The sequence below is a fragment of the Ictalurus furcatus genome, chromosome 13 (genome assembly GCF_023375685.1).
Source record: "Ictalurus furcatus strain D&B chromosome 13, Billie_1.0, whole genome shotgun sequence".
NCBI classification, from domain to species: domain Eukaryota; kingdom Metazoa; phylum Chordata; class Actinopteri; order Siluriformes; family Ictaluridae; genus Ictalurus; species Ictalurus furcatus.
In genome coordinates this window covers 917,077-935,492 of record NC_071267.1, presented here as the reverse complement: position 1 = coordinate 935,492, position 18,416 = coordinate 917,077, and the positions used below count along the sequence as shown (strand labels likewise).

Genomic DNA, 18,416 nt, shown 5'->3' with positions numbered 1-18,416 from the left:
TCTCTCAGAACTCATATCCGATCTGTAATTTTCTTCGTAAAAGGCCGTGTTGATGATGAGCGTTCACACAGGGCTGTTTTATAAAGACCAGAGCCTCTAGAATTCTAGCATTCTTAGAACCAGCTCACGCCATAGTGAAGGATCTCAGAATCAATGGTAGCTTCTCTTATTTATTTATTTATTTGTTTGTTTGTTTGTTTGTTTATTATTGAGGGGCATTGTTTTATATTTATTATTATTATTATTATTAATTCAATTCAATTCAATTCAATTTTATTTGTATAGCGCTTTTTACAATAGACATTGTCTCAAAGCAGCTTTACAGAAATATCAACATGGTATACAGATATTAAAGGTGCGAATTTATCCCAACTGAGCAAGCCACTGAGTGGCGACGGTGGCAAGGAAAAACTCCCTAAGATGTTTTAAGAGGAAGAAACCTTGAGAGGAACCCGACTCAGAAGGGAACCCATCCTCATCTGGGTAACAACAGATAGTGTGAAAAAGTTCATTATGGATTTATATGAAGTCTGTATGGCCTTAGGAGCAGCCGTAGTCCCAGCAGTCTGGAATTAGAGAAGATTTGAGCTCCATCCAGAGGCAGAAAGGATCTGGATCTCTAGTATCTCCATAAATTCATGTGGGGCTCGGCGAAAGGAGAGAGGGAGAAAAAAGATAATTATGACTGCGAAGTAGTAGAACAGAATCTAGTCAGGGTAGGCTTGAGTAAACAAATACGTTTTAAGCCTAGACTTAAACACTGAGACTGTGTCTGAGTCCCGAACACTAATAGGAAGATTGTTCCATAACTGTGGGGCTCTATAAGAGAAAGCTCTTCCCCCTGCTGTAGCCTTCACTATTCGAGGTACCGTCAAATAGCCTGCATCTTTTGATCTAAGTAGGCGTGGCGGATTATATAAAACCAAAAGGTCGCTTAGATATTGTGGCGCGAGACCATTTAGTGCTTTATAGGTTAATAAAAGTATTTTATAGTTAATGCGAGATTTTACTGGGAGCCAATGCAGTATTGATAATATCGGTGTGATATGGTCGTACCTTCTAGTTCTAGTTAGGACTCTAGCAGCTGCATTCTGGACTAACTGGAGCTTATTTATATTCCTACTGGAACATCCAGACAGTAAGGCATTACAGTAATCTAATCTAGAGGTGACGAATGCATGAACTAGTATTTCCGCATCATGTAGTGACAATATGTTTCTTATTTTAGAAATATTTCTGAGATGAAAGAAGGCTATCCTAGTAATATTATCTACATGAGCATCAAATGATAGGCTGGAGTCAATAATCACTCCAAGGTCTTTAACTGCAGCACATGATGAAACAGAAAAACCATCCAGAGTAACCATGTGATCAGAAAGATTACTTCTAGCTACACGTAGGCCTAATAAAAGTATTTCTGTTTAAAAAAATAAAAAAGTAATTATTATTATTATTATTATTGCTGTACTTTTTATTTATCGGAGAGAAGCCTATGAAATAAACCCTCTGCTTTACGTCAATAAGCTGTTGCCTCAAACTACATGATTTCATGATTAGTGTTTAATTTAAGTTGCCCAGCATCAAACACAGTATATTATAATGACATTGATGATATAATAAACCCAGAAGACAGAATTCAGACAGAATTCACCTGTCTGAGTACACTTTACGTATTTTATTTTTAAAGATAATTAATTCTCATTGTTTTAACATACAGCACGCCATGCTTCCTCTCGCTGCAATCAGACTTAACTCTTGAAATGCAAAAGAACTAAAAAAAAAATAAAGAAATGTTATCAACTATTATAGAAATGCATTACTTATAGTATTTATTGGATAAAGACGCCAGCTGGTGAGCTTACACACGACGGTGGATGACGGCATGGGAAAACCCCACACACTTCTAGGGAATCCCGACACGCCCTTGAGAGCGTCGCAACGCCAGCCACACCCCCCACAAAACCTCCCACACTCACCCACACACACCTCCTCACTTCAGACAGCACCACGTAAGAGAAAATAAAAGATTAATCAGTGTATCACTGCAACCAGTTTCCTGCGTATCTGTGCTCCTCCCCCCTGGGCTATTTCCCTTACACTGGTGGAGGATGCAGGCATAGAGCACAGACCCGCCAACAAAAAAAAAAAAGGTAAATAAATAAATACCAAAAAAAAAAAGAGAGAGAAACATGGACCCTGCACTGAAACACTTGCTGGAAACTAGCATCCAGCAGCACACCATTACGCAGCAGCTTGCCGAAAGCCTCCATTTACGGCAACCGCCGGATGGCCCCACCCTGACGGTGTGGGTCGAGGGGAGCCCTGTAACCGCCCTGCTGGACACCGGGAGCACGGTGACCCTCGCCCGACCATCCATTCTCCCCAAAGGACTTTGCCCAAGGGGGGTTCTCCCCTTAACCTGCATCCATGGGGACACCCGGGAAGTTCCGGCAGCCGAGGTCCAGATTTGGGGTGAAGCCGGGGTCTGGCCCCTCCAGGTGGGCGTGATCCCCGATCTCCCGGTGCCCCTGCTCCTTGGAAGGGACTGGCCAGGATTCCCGATGGGCCCGGCTATCGAATCTGGCAGGCCGCGGCAACGCATGAAGAGGACCCAGGCCCGGCAGGCCTTCCTGGCCCAGGACGACGGAGATGCTGCCATGGAAGGTAAGACCCCCCTACACGCTAATCCTCTGTCTTCTGTCTTTCACCAGGTGAAGTGGGAGGGGAAGTTTGGATGGGAGCAGAAGGAAGACGACCGCCTGAAGCACTTTTGGGTCCAGGTGCGAGTGATAGAGGGAGTCAACCAGAGCCCTAACCTGAGACTCCCTACCTCTTACTTCCTTGTCCGGGGCGGGCTCCTCTATCAACGGGCCTGCCGCCGCGGGGAGCAGGTGGACCTCCTGGTGGCTCCCAAATCGAAGACCCAAACTGTAATGCATCTGGCCCACACCCATCCCCTCGGCGGCCACCTGGGGGCGGAAAACACCTTGGAAAAGCTGAGGGATTGCTTTGTGTAGCCCGGGATGGACGCGGAGGTCTGGGGCTTCTGCCAGAAATGCCCTCAGTGCCAGCGCACCGCCCCATGTAGGCCCCCGCCGGCGCCCCTTATCCCTCTGCTCATTATCGGCGTCCCCTTCGAGCGAGTGGGCATGGACCTCGTGGGCCCCCTTCCCAAGTCTGCCCGGGGCCATGAGTACATCCTGGTCATTGTGGACTACGCCACCTGGTACCCCGAGGCGGTGCCGCTGCGCAAAGCCACCTCCCACAACATCGCCAGGGAGCTGGTACTCCTGTTCAGTCGGGTGGGGATCCCAAAGGACGTGCTGACTGACCAAGGTACGCCTTTTGTATCCAAACTAATGTCCGATCTGTGCCGACTGTTACAGGTGAAGCACCTTAAGACATCAGTCTATCACCCGCAAACCGATGGGCTGGTCGAGCGATTCAACCAGACACTCAAACGGATGCTACGCCGGGTGGTGGACGAGGAAGGGAGGAATTGGGACCTCCTCCTTCCCTACGTGCTCTTTGCTGTCCGAAAGTGGCTCCAGGCGTCCACGGGCTACACCCCCTTTGAGCTCCTTTTTGGATGGCGCCCTCGGGGACTGATGGACATGGCCCACGAAGCCTTCCATCCCATTCACGGTGCACACCGATGCATCCGAAACCGGGCTTGGTGCCGTTCTCTCACAAACCTTCGACGGAGAAGAACACCCGGTTCTCTATATCAGCCGGAAGTTGTCCCCCGCTGAGAGGAAATACGCAGCCGTGGAGAGAGAGACCCTGGCAATAAAGTGGGCCATTGAGGAGCTGCGGTACTACCCGGCTGGCCGGCACTTCATCCTAGTAATGGACCACGCCCCCTTACAGTGGATGGCCAAGTTCAAAGACACGAACGCCAGGGTAACCCGCTGGTTCCTCGCCTTACAGGACTTCTCATTCCAGGTCCAACACCGGGCGGGGGCCCAACATGGGAATGCAGATGGGCTCTCGTGGCGAGACACGCTCTGGGCCCGCCACCCAGCAGCAGTAGGCTCGGAGCTGGGGGGGGTACTGTTGCAACGGACCGACAGCCGGCGCGCAGGATAAGAAAGTCGCTCCTTCCCCAACTGCCGTGCAGGCACGAAGCAGACAGCCTTGCGCCAAACACAACATCAGCTGGAAGGACCGTCACGGTGGGGTGGAACCGCCGACACAACACCGGCTGGTGATTGGGGAGTCAGTCGGGAGAATTCCACCACTCAGGTGATGGGGGAAAAGTATAAGAGGACGCTCTTCCGCCCGTGCAGCGGAGGGTACTAACTCGCAGACCACGTTCGGGTGCGGACGAAGACGCCAGCTAGTGAGCTTACACACAACGGTGGATGATGGCACGGGAAAACCCCACACACTTCTAGGGAATCCCGACACGCCCTCGAGAGCGTCGCAACACCAGCCACACCCCCCACAAAACCTCCCACACTCACCCACACACACCTCCTCACTTCAGACAGCACCACGTAAGAGAAAATAAAAGATTAATCACTGTATCACTGCAACCAGTTTCCTGCGTATCTGTGCTCCTCCCCCCCCGGGCTATGTCCCTTACAATATATATATTTATATTATTGGTTCTTTTGACATTTTTCCTTCAGGTGAATATTGCAGATGATTTAAACAATAAAATAAAATGTCTCAAAACAGGTAATAAATTAATAAATCAAATCATTATATCTAGCAATTAGATAATAAAAACTATTCTACAGGAGGCGCAAACATGAAGATAAGAAATTCACATTTAAGTGTCACACAAAAGATCATAAAAAAAATATTTAAATACAACACATTACAAGCATCTTTATAACAAGATGAGTGCGTCCAGTCTGTTCAGGTCATGGCTGATGTCCTTTCTTCTCAGCGTGATGTAGAGATACACCCGAGTGCTCCAGAACACCAAACAACCATACGTTCTGCTTTTCTAGATGTGCACACAATTACTGATGATTAACTTAAACTTTTCATTTAATATTTCAGTAATAACACCTGGAACAATCTTGTGTTGTTGTTTTTTTCTTCTTACCTGCTAAGACCCTGAGGTCTGAGCTTCAGGAGCCAGATTCTCAAGTTCACGTTCATCACATTGTGGAGGTGAGTCCTGCGTTTATAAACATGTATGATGTTTAATGTAAAAACCACACAAGTTAATGATGTTAATCATTTTTTTCTTCCGTGTTTCATATTACACCGTGACGTACTCACCCTCTGTTCCTGTTTACACCCACACGTTCGTCCCATCCAGTCGATGTTTTTTCCAAATCTGTAATAACCAGAACAAAAATGATCATATCATCTATCTAAACATCTATCTATATATTCATGTTCCTCAGCAATACTCACGTACCCTTCCCTGTTCTTCTTCCCTGTGTGTGATGGGGAAACGTGACAGTGTTTTAGAATAGAAACTGTTCATGTTTAGAGCATGCACAAGTACTAAACAGATCCGGCTGTAAATAAACCGAGTGTAGTGTCTGATCTAAGGGATAAGTCAGAGACTTTATTTCTGTTACTGATACGACAATAGAATGAGAAAAAGTACACAGACCAGCTACATCAGATCACACACTGTGTCGTGTTTGTAGATTATACTTACAGAAATCAGATATTTGTAAAATAAGGCAGCACACAGCAAAGACGGATTCAGTCGGTAGGAGAATAACGCGCAGATCCACTGTACGCTGGCCAGTTTCTATTTATAATTATAATTCAAAATGAGAAGAAATTGTAGTTCTGTACGTATATACATTAAAATGGGCTGGTTTCAATAACATTTTTCTGATTACTCTAGTAATCAGTAATTCACTCTAGTAAGTCAGTAATTTCACACTAACATTTTTACAGTGATGAATTTTTGTAGTATTATTATTAAAATCATGGATTATAGAGTTCACTCACGCGCTTTTAGGATGAGCTCCACTAATAACGCAACTGCGTTCACAAGAACCACCACCACTGAGCCAAACATGAACACAACCAAATGGTACAAAGCTGTAACACAAAGACATGACGATTAGATAAAACATTCACTTCTCCCTTTTAACTCAGTGTGTTGTTTTATGAATATAGAATAACGGTATTTGATGGCCTGAATGTAACTCGGATATATCCTGATTGAGACAGAAATATCTTTATACTTTGACAGAAAATAATTTTGTACTCACATTGTTGTGTCCCAGTGTTACTGGAGTCAGATTCTTGATCTGTGGTGATTAAAGTGAAATCAGTGAATTTATACAAGATCTGTGATAATAGAAACAAAACCGGTTCCCTTCTGTGTAATCCAGTACATGTTTTCCAATTCCATATAAATAACAATGCACTAGTGGCACCCCAAACTTGCACAGCAGTGGTAATTGAAGCTGCTCAAAATCAGACCGTTTCAGCAGGACATTCACAACCATGCACATGGACACCACATTTCTAACTGTCTAACCCATTAAATTACTCACAACTACTGAATGATAAAACCCCTCGGAATGATTAGATACAGCGGTGTAATGACCATTCAAGATGCTTTGGCCAAACATTTCACAGATGCCAATACTCCAGAAATGTGCTTACAGAGGCCACAGTATGAAGCTCTTGGGGTACTCTTAATACAGTATCTCACAAAAGTGAGTACACCCCTCACATTTTTGTAAATATTTGATTATATCTTTTCATGTGACAACACTGAAGAAATGACACTTTGCTACAATGTAAAGTAGTGAGTGTACAGCTTGTGTAACAGTGTAAATTTGCTGTCCCCTCAAAATAACTCAACATACAGCCATTAATGTCTAAACCGCTGGCAACAAAAGTGAGTACACCCCTAAGTGAAAATGTCCAAATTGGGCCCAAAGTGTCAATATATTCCCTCCACCTTCCATTTGAGGATGCCCCACAGATGCTCAATAGGGTTTAGGTCTGGAGACATGCTTGGCCAATCCATCACCTTCACCCTCATCTTCATTAGCAAGGCAGTAGTCATCTTGGAGGTGTGTTTGGGTCGTTATCATGCTGGAATACTTCATACTGATCAAGCTCTGCTTCAGTATGTCACAGTACAGGTTGGCATTCATGGTTCCCTCAATGAACTGTAGCTCCCCAGTGCCGGCAGCACTCATGCAGCCCCTGACACTGACACTCCCACCACCATGCTTGACTGTAGGCAAGACACACTTGTCTTTGTACTCCTCACCTGGTTGCCGCCACACATGCTTGACACCATCTGAACCAAATAAGTTTATCTTGGTCTCATCAGACCACAGGACATGGTTCCAGTAATCCATGTCCTTAGTCTGCTTGTCTTCAGCAAACTGCTTGAAGGCTTTCTTGTGCATCATCTTTAGAAGACGCTTCCTTCTGGGACGACAGCCATGCAGACCAATTTGATGCAGTGTGCGGCGTATGGTCTGAGCACTGACAGGCTGACCCCCCACCCTGGCAGGGATGCTGGCAGCACTCATACGTCTATTTCCCAAAGACGACCTCGGGATATGATGCTGAGCACGTGCACTCAACTTCTTTGGTCAACCATGGCGAGGCCTGTTCTGAGTGGAACCTGTCCTGTTAAACCGCTGTATGGTCTTGGCCACCGTGCTGCAGCTCAGTGTCAGGGTCTTGGCAATCTTCTTATAGCCTAGGCCATCTTTATGTAGAGCAGCAATTCTTTTTTTCAGATCCTCAGAGAGTTCTTTGCCATGAGGTGCCATGTTGAACTTCCAGTGACCAGTATGAGGGAGTGTGAGAGCGATGACACCAAATTTAACACACCTGCTCCCCATTCACACCTGAGACCTTGTAACACTAACAAGTCACATGACACCGTGGAGGGAAAATGGCTAATTGGGCCCAATTTGAACATTTTCACTTAGGGGTGTACTCACTTTTGTTGCCAGTGGTTTAGACATTAATGGCTGTGTGTTGAGTTATTTTGAGGGGACAGCAAATTTACTTTGTTACACAAGCTGTACACTCACTACTTTACATTGTAGCAAAATGTCATTTCTTCAGTGTTGTCACATGAAAAGATATAATCAAATATTTACAAAAATGTCACGGGTGCACTCATTTTTGTGAGATACTGTATCTCTGAGGATTAAACGGTCCAAACTTGGGATGAATTTGCTGGAACGCTCACTCCTGGGAAGAGAAGGCAACTGTCTTGAAGACTCTCCATCCTTCTCACTGGAGAATGGTGAATTTCAATTATAACCCTTCCCAGATTGATGGGTATTCATGGCTGATGTCCTTTATTCTTGGCATGATGTGCTCCAGAACACCAAACTGCCATAAGTTCTGTTTTTATAGAGGTAGTCACACTTCTTGATGTTTCATCTGTAACACCTGGCTGTTTATTACTCTCTTAATGATCGTGGAAGCAGGAAGGGTGTATTTATTTTTTCCCCACCTAGTTTCTGAATTTTGGTTTACGTTTAGGGAAAAAACAACTACATATTGAAACCTGTTGTGGTTTTTTTTATCATCATCTAAGGTTATTTATTTGTTTATAGAAGTTGGTGACGACCACACAACTGTTATTTAACGCCTGAAAATAAATAAAAATAGAATTGGAGGGTGTACTTTCTTTTTCCCCATGGCTGTAGTTACAGTAAATGTTGTGGAAGATTCATGAGAACACAGCTCTCCAGCCTGGGCATCACTGGAATGGTTCTGCGCTTGGTGGAATCCTACCTCTCTGACAGATCCTTCAAGGTATCATGGAGGGGAGGTATTTCTGAAACTCAGCAACTCACAACTGGTGTTCCACAGAGGTCAGTTCCGGGTCCACTCCTCTTTTCTATCTACACTACATCTCTAGGGCAGGTGATTGAGTCTCATGGCTTCTCATATCATTGCTATGCTGACGACACCCAGCTCTATTTGTCCTTCCAGCCTGACGATTCAACCGTCTCTGCATGTATCTCTGCTTGCCTGTCGGACATCTCGGTCTGGATGAGGGAACACCATCTTAAGCTCAACCTGGCAAAATCTGAGCTTCTCGTCATTCCAGTCTGTCCCGCGATCAACTACAACCTCACTGTACAGCTCGGCTCAACCACTCTCAAGCCAACCAGGACGGCCAGGAACCTTGGGGTGATTCTTGATGACAGCTTGAACTTTACAGACCACATCTCAACAACTGCACGGTCCTGTAGGTTCATCCCGTACAACATTAAGAAAATGAGACCCTACCTCACCGAACAGGCTACACAGATACTAGTCCAGACTCTTGTTATCTCAAAACTGGACTACTGCAACTCACTACTTTCGGGCCTCCCAGCCAGCTCCATCAAACCCCTTCAGATGATTCAGAAGGCTGCAGCACACCTCATCTTCAACCAGCCCAAGAGAACTCATATCACACCCCTCCTCATCTCCCTCCACTGGCTTCCTGTAGCTGCCTGCATCAAATTCAAGGCCTTGATGCTCACCTACAAGACCTTGTCTGGAACAGCACCCCCCTACCTCAACTCTCTCCTGAAGGCTTATGTTCCCTCACGCAATCTGTGATCGATTAGCGACCGACGCTTAGTAGTTCCTACTCAGCGTGGCTCAAGGTCCCTTTCCAGAACCTTCAAGCTAACTGTTCCTCAGTGGTGGAATGAACTTCCAACCTCAATCCGGACCGCAGAATCTCTCACCATCTTCAAAAAACAGCTAAAGACCCACCTCTTCTGTGAACACCTCACCAACTCATAAAAAAAAAATTGCACTTACACCTCTGCTCTGTGCACTTTGCTTCTTCTAGAACTCAATTAATAGATCTTGTATGGTAGCACTACTTGTATTGTTCTCTGCTTGATATATCGCTTTGCTTGTATTTTCTCATTTGTAAGTCGCTTTGGATAAAAGCGTCTGCTAAATGAATAAATATAAATGTAAATGTAAATGTAGAACAATCTCCAGGAAAGAGGAGTTTCCAATTTCTGGCTTCTTTTATATATTTTTCTCTTTATCTTCAAGATGGTAAGGGAATGACCGTGTATAGCTCCTTTAGAATACAGTGCCTGTAAAAAGTTTACACACCCCTGTTAAAATGGCAGGTTTTTGTGATTAAATCAAGATAAATCATGTCAGAACCTTTTCTAACTTTATTGTGAAATTTTAACCTATTAATTAAAGTGAAACACAATAAGAATCCTTTTAGGGGGAAAAAGTAATAAATAATCTGGTTGCATAATTTTGTACACTAAACTAAACTAATACTTAGTTGAAGCACCTTTAGATTTTATCCCAGTATTCAATCTTTTTGGGCAAGAGTCAATCAGTTTGGTACATCTTCAGGTCACCACGCAGATTTTTGATTGGATTTAGTTCTGGACTTGTTTTGGTGAATCCATTCCTTTGTTGATCTGGAGGTTTGCTTTGGGTTGTTGTCAAGTCTTCTCGGCTGACATAGAGGTGAGGATGGGTAGGAAGTGGAGGGCCCAGGAGGCAGTCAACCAGGCTGAAGCTGGTGTGCTGGTGGGGACAGTGGTGTCAGGACATACAGGGCTTGGCTGGATCCAAAGACCTCGATACGACAAGGCCGGGGAAAGGACCGCCGTTGACTGGCCCAAGAAGAAATTTGAGCAGAGATGCAAGAAAGACACATCAGCAGGATGGTGGGGATGCGACAACAAGGGGCATGGACTCGATGGGAACAGGTAATGGATTGAAAGATCTTGTGGTCAGAGTTGTGGAAAGCGGAGCCACATCAGATCCAGTCCCTTATCCAATCAGTCTATAATGTCCTCCCCAGCCCAACCAACCTCTTTTCCTGAGGCCTGATAGACACATCTGCATGCCCTCTGTGCCAAAGAAGAGGATCCCTGGAGCACATATTAAGTGGCTGCTCTAAAGCCCTGGGAGAGGGACGTTATCGGTGGCACCACGACCAGGTGCTAAGGGTTATCGCAGAAGCCATCAGCACAGGGATCTCTCTCAGTAGGCACTGGCAGCCAGCACAGCGCTTGATCGCATTTGTTAGGGCTGGAGAGAAACCACCACAGAGCAGGAACCCTGCAGGGGGACTTCTGGCAACAACCCAGGACTGGCAGCTAAGGGTCGACCTGGGAAGGCAGCTCAAATTCCCAAAAACCATTGCCATGAACACACTTAGACCTGACATGGTCCTCTTTTCAGAACCATCAAGGCAGGTGGACCTATTAGAATTGACTGTGCCCTGGGAGGACTGAATGGAAGAGGCATTTGAAGGGAAGAGGACCAAGTACGAGGAGTTGGCAGGTGAATGCCATAGCAGGTGATACAAGACCCACTGCCTCCCCATTGAGGTTGGCTGCCGAGGGTTTGCCTGGATCACTCGGGCAATGGTGTATGATGTTGAAAGACCCAAAACAACCGATGACCCCAGGTTACATCACAGATGATGTGTCTAGGTTGCACCTGCAAGGTGTGTGTAATGTCATGCTAAAAGGTGAAATTCCTCTTCATCGTAAGTGTTTTAACAGAAGCCTTAAGGTTTTACGCCAAATCTACTCATTATTCCCTCCACCCTGATTAAAGCCCCAGTTCCAGCTGAATAAAAACAGCCCTGATGTATGATGATGCACCACCATGCTTCACTGTGGGGACGGTGTTCTTTTGGTGATGTGCTGTATGTAGTTTTTTTTTTTTTTAGCCAAACCTATATATTGATATTCTGGGCAAAAAGTTAAACTTTGGTCTCATCAGATCACTAGACATTATTCCACATGGTTTTGGGAGATTGGATGTGTTTTTTTAATTAATTTTTTGGTTGAAAAAGACTTCCGTCTTGCCCCCCTACCCCATAGCCCATAACATAGATTGTTGTCACATGTAGGGAGCAACCAGAACTTGCCCGAAAATGCTGTAAATCTTTAAATTTTGCTGTAGCCGTTTCCCCGGGTCTTCTCATGAATTTTAGAGGGACGTCCTGTTCTTAGTAATATTTTCTTACTGTGGTAAAATTTTCCCCACTTGTTGATTATTGTCTTTACAGTGTTCCATGGTATATCCAATGCCTTGGAATTGTTTTTGTAACCCTCTTCTGATTGATATTTTTCAACAATGAGATCTCGTAACTGCTTCGCTTTGTAAGCTCTTTGTGGTCCAGGGCGTTTCCAGATGGATGTTACCAAGATGATGTCAGGAAAATCCTGTAGGAACAGCTGGACTTTTTTTTTATTTGGGGTTAATCAGTCACTTTAATTGATGGCAGATGTACACTAATTAGTATTTAACATGAGATTTAATGTGATTGGTTGATTCTGAACACTACCACATTTCCAATTTGTTTTTCGGGGGTTTTTCCCTAAAATGATTTTTTTTTGTGTTTTTCTCTTTAATTAGCAGGTTAAAATGTCACAATAAAGGTAGAAAAGGTTCTAACATGATTTTATCTTGATTTCATTTTCTTACATCACAAAAACCTGGAAACTTACAGACTGTTACAAAGCACCTGTCATGATTCCCCCTTGAAGCAGCGTGCTCTAAGCGCGAATGCGCGAGCACCTGCTTTTCCGTTATTGACCGTAGTGACATCTGGACACGTGTGTTTTGTTTATGTTTCTGTCATGTCTCCTCCCTGTTCTGTCATTGGCTGGGATTTCATGTGGGTCTGTATTGCTCTCAGCTGCTAGCAGTTTAGACGCTGATTATGTCCGCATATATACCGTGCGCCTCCCAGCCCCGTGTATGCCTGTCTGCCAATCGCCTGACCTCTTGCATGTTTGTGGATTACGTTTTGGATCACGTTTTGGATTTGTCTGCCTGTCTCTCTTTCAAATAAACAACTGTTCATCCTGCACTTGCATCCGTCCTATCTCTGCACCGTCACGATTCGTGACAGAATCTTCCGCCTAAACATGGATGCAGCAGGAGAATGGAGGAGATGCAGAACCTGGAAGTCGACGCCAACCGTCCCCGCTATGGACTCAGTCCACTTCCCACAATGGACATTTATGGAGCTTCCTGATCCATTTCACGGATTTTTCGGTGCCCCAGAATATTTCCTGGTAGATTGTCAATTCTATTTCTCCAGCCTGTCAGACCCTAAGCCAGAGGAGAAGCACTGGCTCCGATTCATGTGGTCCCGGTTCTTTGGACCGGCCCGTCAATGGGTGCAGCTCAAACTGGATAAGCACTGTAGGAACCTGGACAGTGTAGAACAGTTTGTGGGGGAATTCATGATGCGATTCGGGAGTCCGGAGGCGAAGGACGAGCTAGAACAACTTCTCAGGGGGGTAAGTCTGGCAGGCAAACCTGCCCTGCCGTTTACCCACTACTACAGGCAACTTCATGCAGAGCTCAACTCTGAAATCCAAGTCAAGTCTCAAGTCCCTGAAATCCGAGTCAAGTCTCAAGTCCCTGAAATCCAAGTCAAGTCTCAAGTCCCTAAGGTCCAAGTCCAAGTCAAGCCTCCAGTCTCTGAGGTCCAAGTCAAGCCTCCAGTCCCTGACGTCCGAGCCAAGCCTCCAGTCCCTGACGTCCGAGCCAAGCCTCCAGTCTCTGATGTCCGAGCCAAGTCTCCAGTCTCTGACGTCCGAGCCAAGTCTCCAGTCTCTGACATCCGAGCCAAGTCTCCAGTCTCTGACGTCCGAGCCAAGTCTCACGTCCCTGAGGTCCGAGCCAAGCCTCCCGTCCCTGAGGTCCGAGCCAAGCCTCCCGTCCCTGAGGTCCAAGCTAAGTCTCACGTCCCTGAGCTCACGTCCAAGCCTGCTGATCCAGTTGACCAAGCTCTAATAATATCTCAGCCTAATGACCAAATGCTGCTCACGCCCAAGTCTACCGACCCGGTCGCCCAAGTTCAGCCCACGCCCAAGACTACTGACACACACAGCCAAGTTCTGCTCACGCCCCAGTCTGCTGACACGCACAGCCAAGTTCTGCTTGCGCCCCAGTCTGCTGACACGCACAGCCAAGTTCTGCTCACGCCCCAGTCTGCTGACACGCACAGCCAAGTTCTGCTCGCGCCACAGTCTGCTGACACGCACAGCCAAGTTCTGCTCGCGTCACAGTCTGCTGACACGCACAGCCAAGCTCCGCCCGCGCCACAGTCTGCTGACACGGCCAGCCAAGCTCTGCCCGCGCCACAGTCTGCTGACACGGCCAGCCAAGCTCCGCCCATGCCCAAGGTTCACCTGGTGACCTCAGAGCCTCAGCCTCCCTGTTCAGCTGTGGACATCGCTCAGCCTCCCTATTCAGCTGAGGACGTCGCTCAGTCCGCCTGTTCAGCTGAGGTTGTCGCTCAGCCCGCCTGTTCAGCTGAGGTCGTCGCTCAGCCTCCCTGTTCAGCTGAGGTCGTCGCTCAGCCCGCCTGTTCAGCTGAGGATGTCGCTCAGCCCGCCTGTTCAGCTGAGGTCGTCGCTCAGCCTCCCTGTTCAGCTGAGGTCGTTGCTCAGCCTTCTGGCTCCATGGCAAACGTCGTTCCCCCCTACTGCTTCGAGGAGACCCACGCACCTCTCCTTGGCCGCACGGAGACCCACGCTCCTCTCCCTGGCCGCACGGAGACCCACGCTCCTCTCCCTGGCCTTACAGGGGACTTCGCTCTGCCTTCCAGTTCAGCTGGGGTCGTCGCTCCGCTTTCATGCTCCGCCGAGGACTTCGCTCAGCCTGCCTGCCCGGCTGTGGATGTCGCTCTGCCTTCATGCTCCGCCAAGGACTTCGCTCAGTCTGCCTGCCCTGCTGTGGTCGTCGCTCTGCCTTCATGCTCCGCCGAGGACTTCGCTCAGCCTGCCTGCCCGGCTGTGGTCGTCGCTCTGCCTTCATGCTCCGCTGAGGACTTTGCTCAGCCTGCCTGCCCGGCTGTGGATGTCGCTCTGCCTTCATGCTCCGCCAAGGACTTCGCTCAGCCCGCCTGCCCTGACGTGGTCGTCGCTCTGCCTTCATGCTCCGCCGAGGACTTTGCTCAGCCTGCCTGCCCGGCTGTGGATGTCGCTCTGCTTCCCTGCTACGCCGAGGACGTCGCTCCGCTTCCCTGCGCCGCCAAGAACACCGTGCAGTTTCCTGGCTCTGCTTGGGACATTCAGCCCAGGGGGCCGGGGCCGCCAAAAAAAGGGGATGACTCATGGCACCCCGGGAGGAGTGCCTTTGGGGGGGGTTCTGTCACGATTCCCCCTTGAAGCAGCATGCTCTAAGCGCGAATGCGCGAGCACCTGCTTTTCCGTTGTTGACCGTAGTGACATCTGGACACGTGTGTTTTGTTTATGTTTCTGTCATGTCTCCTCCCTGTTCTGTCATTGGCTGGGATTTCACGTGGGTCTGTATTGCTCTCAGCTGCTAGCAGTTTAGACGCTGATTATGTCCGCATATATACCGCGCGCCTCCCAGCACACAACGCGGAGGATTATCTTAGAGTTTGTTTAGTTCGTATAGTAGTCATAGTCACGTTCCATGTTAAGAGTTAGTTCGCGCTGGATTATCCGCTTCCAGTTCCTCGTCATAGTTCGTTTCTCGTTTTGTTTATCTGTTTTCCGTGACCATGACCTAGATTCCAGCCTTGCCCCGTGTATGCCTGTTTGCCAATCGCCTGACCTCTTGCATGTTTGTGGATTACGTTTTGGATCACTTTTGGATTTGTCTGCCTGTCTCTCTTTCAAATAAACAACTGTTCATCCTGCACTTGCATCCGTCCTATCTCTGCACCGTCACGATTCGTGACAGCACCTACTCGATACTCCTTCCATAAATGTTAGAGAAATGTCTCCAAACAGAAAACCATATCAACAATTATAACAACAATCAACAATAACAACAATAACAACATCAACAATCAACAATATCAACAATTACAATCAACAATAACAACAATATCAACAATACCAATGAAGCCTCCACTTGTGAACGAGCTATTACTACAGAAACAATAACTTTCAGTATGACAGTGAGTGCATTAATATAAATATTTATGTTACAGTCATAAATACTCAAGTCCGTACTGTTATAGAAAATTAATCAACACTTTCTGATTTGAGAATTCACCTGAGCAGTGGTCTAATTATTGTAACTAACCTCTAATAAAATAAAAATAATTTTACTGTTATTCAGGTAGTGCATGTCTTATGTATGCTGCTTAATATAACACTTGATTTAAAATTTATGTTTAGTTTTTAATTAAGTTTGAACCACTTCCTTTGAAGTGATCTGAATTTATTAGTTTTTTAATCGTGCTATTAAGATAAAAAGTATTTGAAAAGGATGAGAAAAGTAATGAATACCTGATAAATACTTTCTACTTGTAAACAGTGTTATCACGGTCAAGATGTGGAGGAATGCAATCGCACAGGTCAGCGCGTCACGCTCTACAAAGTGAGAAAAAGTCACATTTTACACAAGTGCAATCACGACAGAGTTACTGTATAAACAATTCACCACAGAACTGCAGTAAAAACACTTTGAAAGGTAAAACACATGGTCATGCTTTTGTACTGGATTATTCTTTGCTTCTTCCTCTTAGCTTCCTGATTAACTATATAACACTTATAACTTGTTTTGTACATGAAACCATGTGAGGATGATCCAGTGGAAAAGCATCTCCTCTACCAATAAATAGTAATGAAGCAGGACCTTTCACATTATCCACAACAGCATAATGGACGTAGATCGACCCTGATGCACTTAGAACCTCCAGGATCATGAATGATATCCAGAAGAAAACTGCGAAAACAAACAAGTGTTTTTTTTTTTTTTAAACTGTGTCTAATTTATTTATTAATTTTCATATGATTCATTTACATGTGATTCATTTTCATGTGATTCATATTCAAGTTATTCATTTACATGTGATTCATTTACTAATTTGCTTCTCTTTAAATCCAGTTTTAGACTGTGATATTACAAAGGTCTTTCCAGATTATTACTTGCTACACTGTATGAGATAACCCCAGTAAAATTGCCTGAATTCTATAATATAATTTGTTCACCATGTTAGGTTTAAATCCTCTAAAAACAGATTCATTAAAAAAAACATTACTCTCTTCCAATTCACATCCTTCAAAGCATTGGCATGTTCTGCTTACTCTCACAATCCACCAAACTCCCACACCAAAAGTCTCCATAAACAAATGAGACAGCAGTGTATCCTACAAAAACCGAACGTTGTCCACAATGTGAAAACAACTCGGAGAGTAAGCTGAACTAACCAACAAAATTACCAAGACAAAAAGTTCCAGTAAGAGAAAAAGCCCCTACTTACTTAAAGTGTGATAAACAGTCTGCGCACAATAACAAATATAATGTCCTTAACTTTTGAAGACTTGTAACAAATAATATAACGGTGTAGGACGTAAATCCGAGGAGATAACTCTAATAAAATTAAATAAACAGAAACTCTAACCCGGTCAGAGCCTCAAAATAGAGAAGCACATTAATACAGAAGTAAATTTTAAGAGGAGTAAGTCCACAAAATCCACAACATCCACGAAGTAATGCAACGACAATATCTTCAATAAAAATCCGAATTCTGTAGAGCTGGAAGCCCGAGTGCAAAAAATAAAAATAAAAGAAGAGCGAAAAAGACGCCGCTGTGTAGGTGATGCAGTTCACCCCGGTATCAAGAGTTTAACATAGTCTCCTGCTTCCTCTGCTGAAATAAAGTCCTTCTGAATACCGTTATATGTAATGCGAAACCGAGCTGGGTGAAGTATTCCATAGCGAGCGCCCTGAATACCACGAAGTTGACGTCGAACCTCGTTAAATGCAGCCCGGCCCCGGGCTGTCTTGGCTGTGTAGTCAGGGAAAACGGAGATGGTCAAATCCCTCACTTTAATCCGCTGGATCTCTCTCGCATGGCATAAAATGTCAACACAGCCACTGTGATAGTGGAATCTGCACACAATAGCTCGTGGTCGTTCACCAGGCTTGGGCTTCGGCTGAAGGGTCCGGTGGGACCGGTCCAAAACCGGCTCCTTCTCCAGACCAAACGCCTCTTTTAACAAGGCCGCTACAGCAGCAGTTGTACATGTGTCAGCGCCCTCTGGACCTCCGACTATCCTAACGTTATTGCGCCGTGACCTCGACTCCAAATCCTCACATTTATTCTCTAATTGAGTCACGGTCGTAGTGAGAGACTCGATAGTAGTCTTCATATGAGCTATGTCATCAGTGCAACTGGAGAGAGCGTGCTCCATTTCCCCAACAGTACCTTTCAGTGTTGATATGGTAGCCTCGGTAGCAACTTTATCACTAGCCAGCTGTATTTTCACGGCCTGCAGGTCAAGCTGGATAGTAAACAACGCTTCCCCGAGAATCTTCTGGAGCTCCTGGAGCTCCTTTTAAAAAATATCGTCAATGTCCTTCCTCAACAAAGCCAGCAACTCAACCCTGAGTGCGGCGAAGTCAGGGTCACCGCTCGGCGATGTGGATTCAGGGGGAGAAGGAGGCTCGCTTGCGGCGCGCACACTTGGCCTCAGTCGTGTCTGAATGCTAACACAGGT

The 18,416-nt window shown here is 45.9% G+C and overlaps 3 protein-coding genes across 4 annotated transcripts in view; 1 reads left to right on the top strand and 2 right to left on the bottom strand.

Moving 5' to 3' along the window:
• Window positions 1-18,416, bottom strand: part of LOC128617184 (CD276 antigen homolog) — a 158,540-nt gene that overhangs the window by 40,252 nt on the left and 99,872 nt on the right. The window lies entirely within an intron of this gene.
• The window catches only part of LOC128617195 (7-methylguanosine phosphate-specific 5'-nucleotidase-like), a 144,282-nt gene that overhangs the window by 72,676 nt on the left and 53,190 nt on the right, over window positions 1-18,416 (top strand). The window lies entirely within an intron of this gene.
• The window catches only part of LOC128617183 (uncharacterized), a 60,480-nt gene continuing 42,174 nt past the window's right edge, over window positions 111-18,416 (bottom strand). For both annotated transcript variants that reach the window (XM_053640222.1, XM_053640223.1), the window contains 9 exons: window positions 16,549-16,638; window positions 16,200-16,283; window positions 6,198-6,236; window positions 5,932-6,024; window positions 5,630-5,725; window positions 5,381-5,399; window positions 5,239-5,296; window positions 5,060-5,134; window positions 111-4,957 (listed from right to left, as the gene is read on the bottom strand). In XM_053640222.1, coding sequence (XP_053496197.1) covers window positions 5,063-5,134; window positions 5,239-5,296; window positions 5,381-5,399; window positions 5,630-5,725; window positions 5,932-6,024; window positions 6,198-6,236; window positions 16,200-16,283; window positions 16,549-16,638 — 551 coding nt within the window. In that variant the 3' untranslated portion in view covers window positions 111-4,957; window positions 5,060-5,062. The remainder of the gene's footprint in view (window positions 4,958-5,059; window positions 5,135-5,238; window positions 5,297-5,380; window positions 5,400-5,629; window positions 5,726-5,931; window positions 6,025-6,197; window positions 6,237-16,199; window positions 16,284-16,548; window positions 16,639-18,416) is intronic.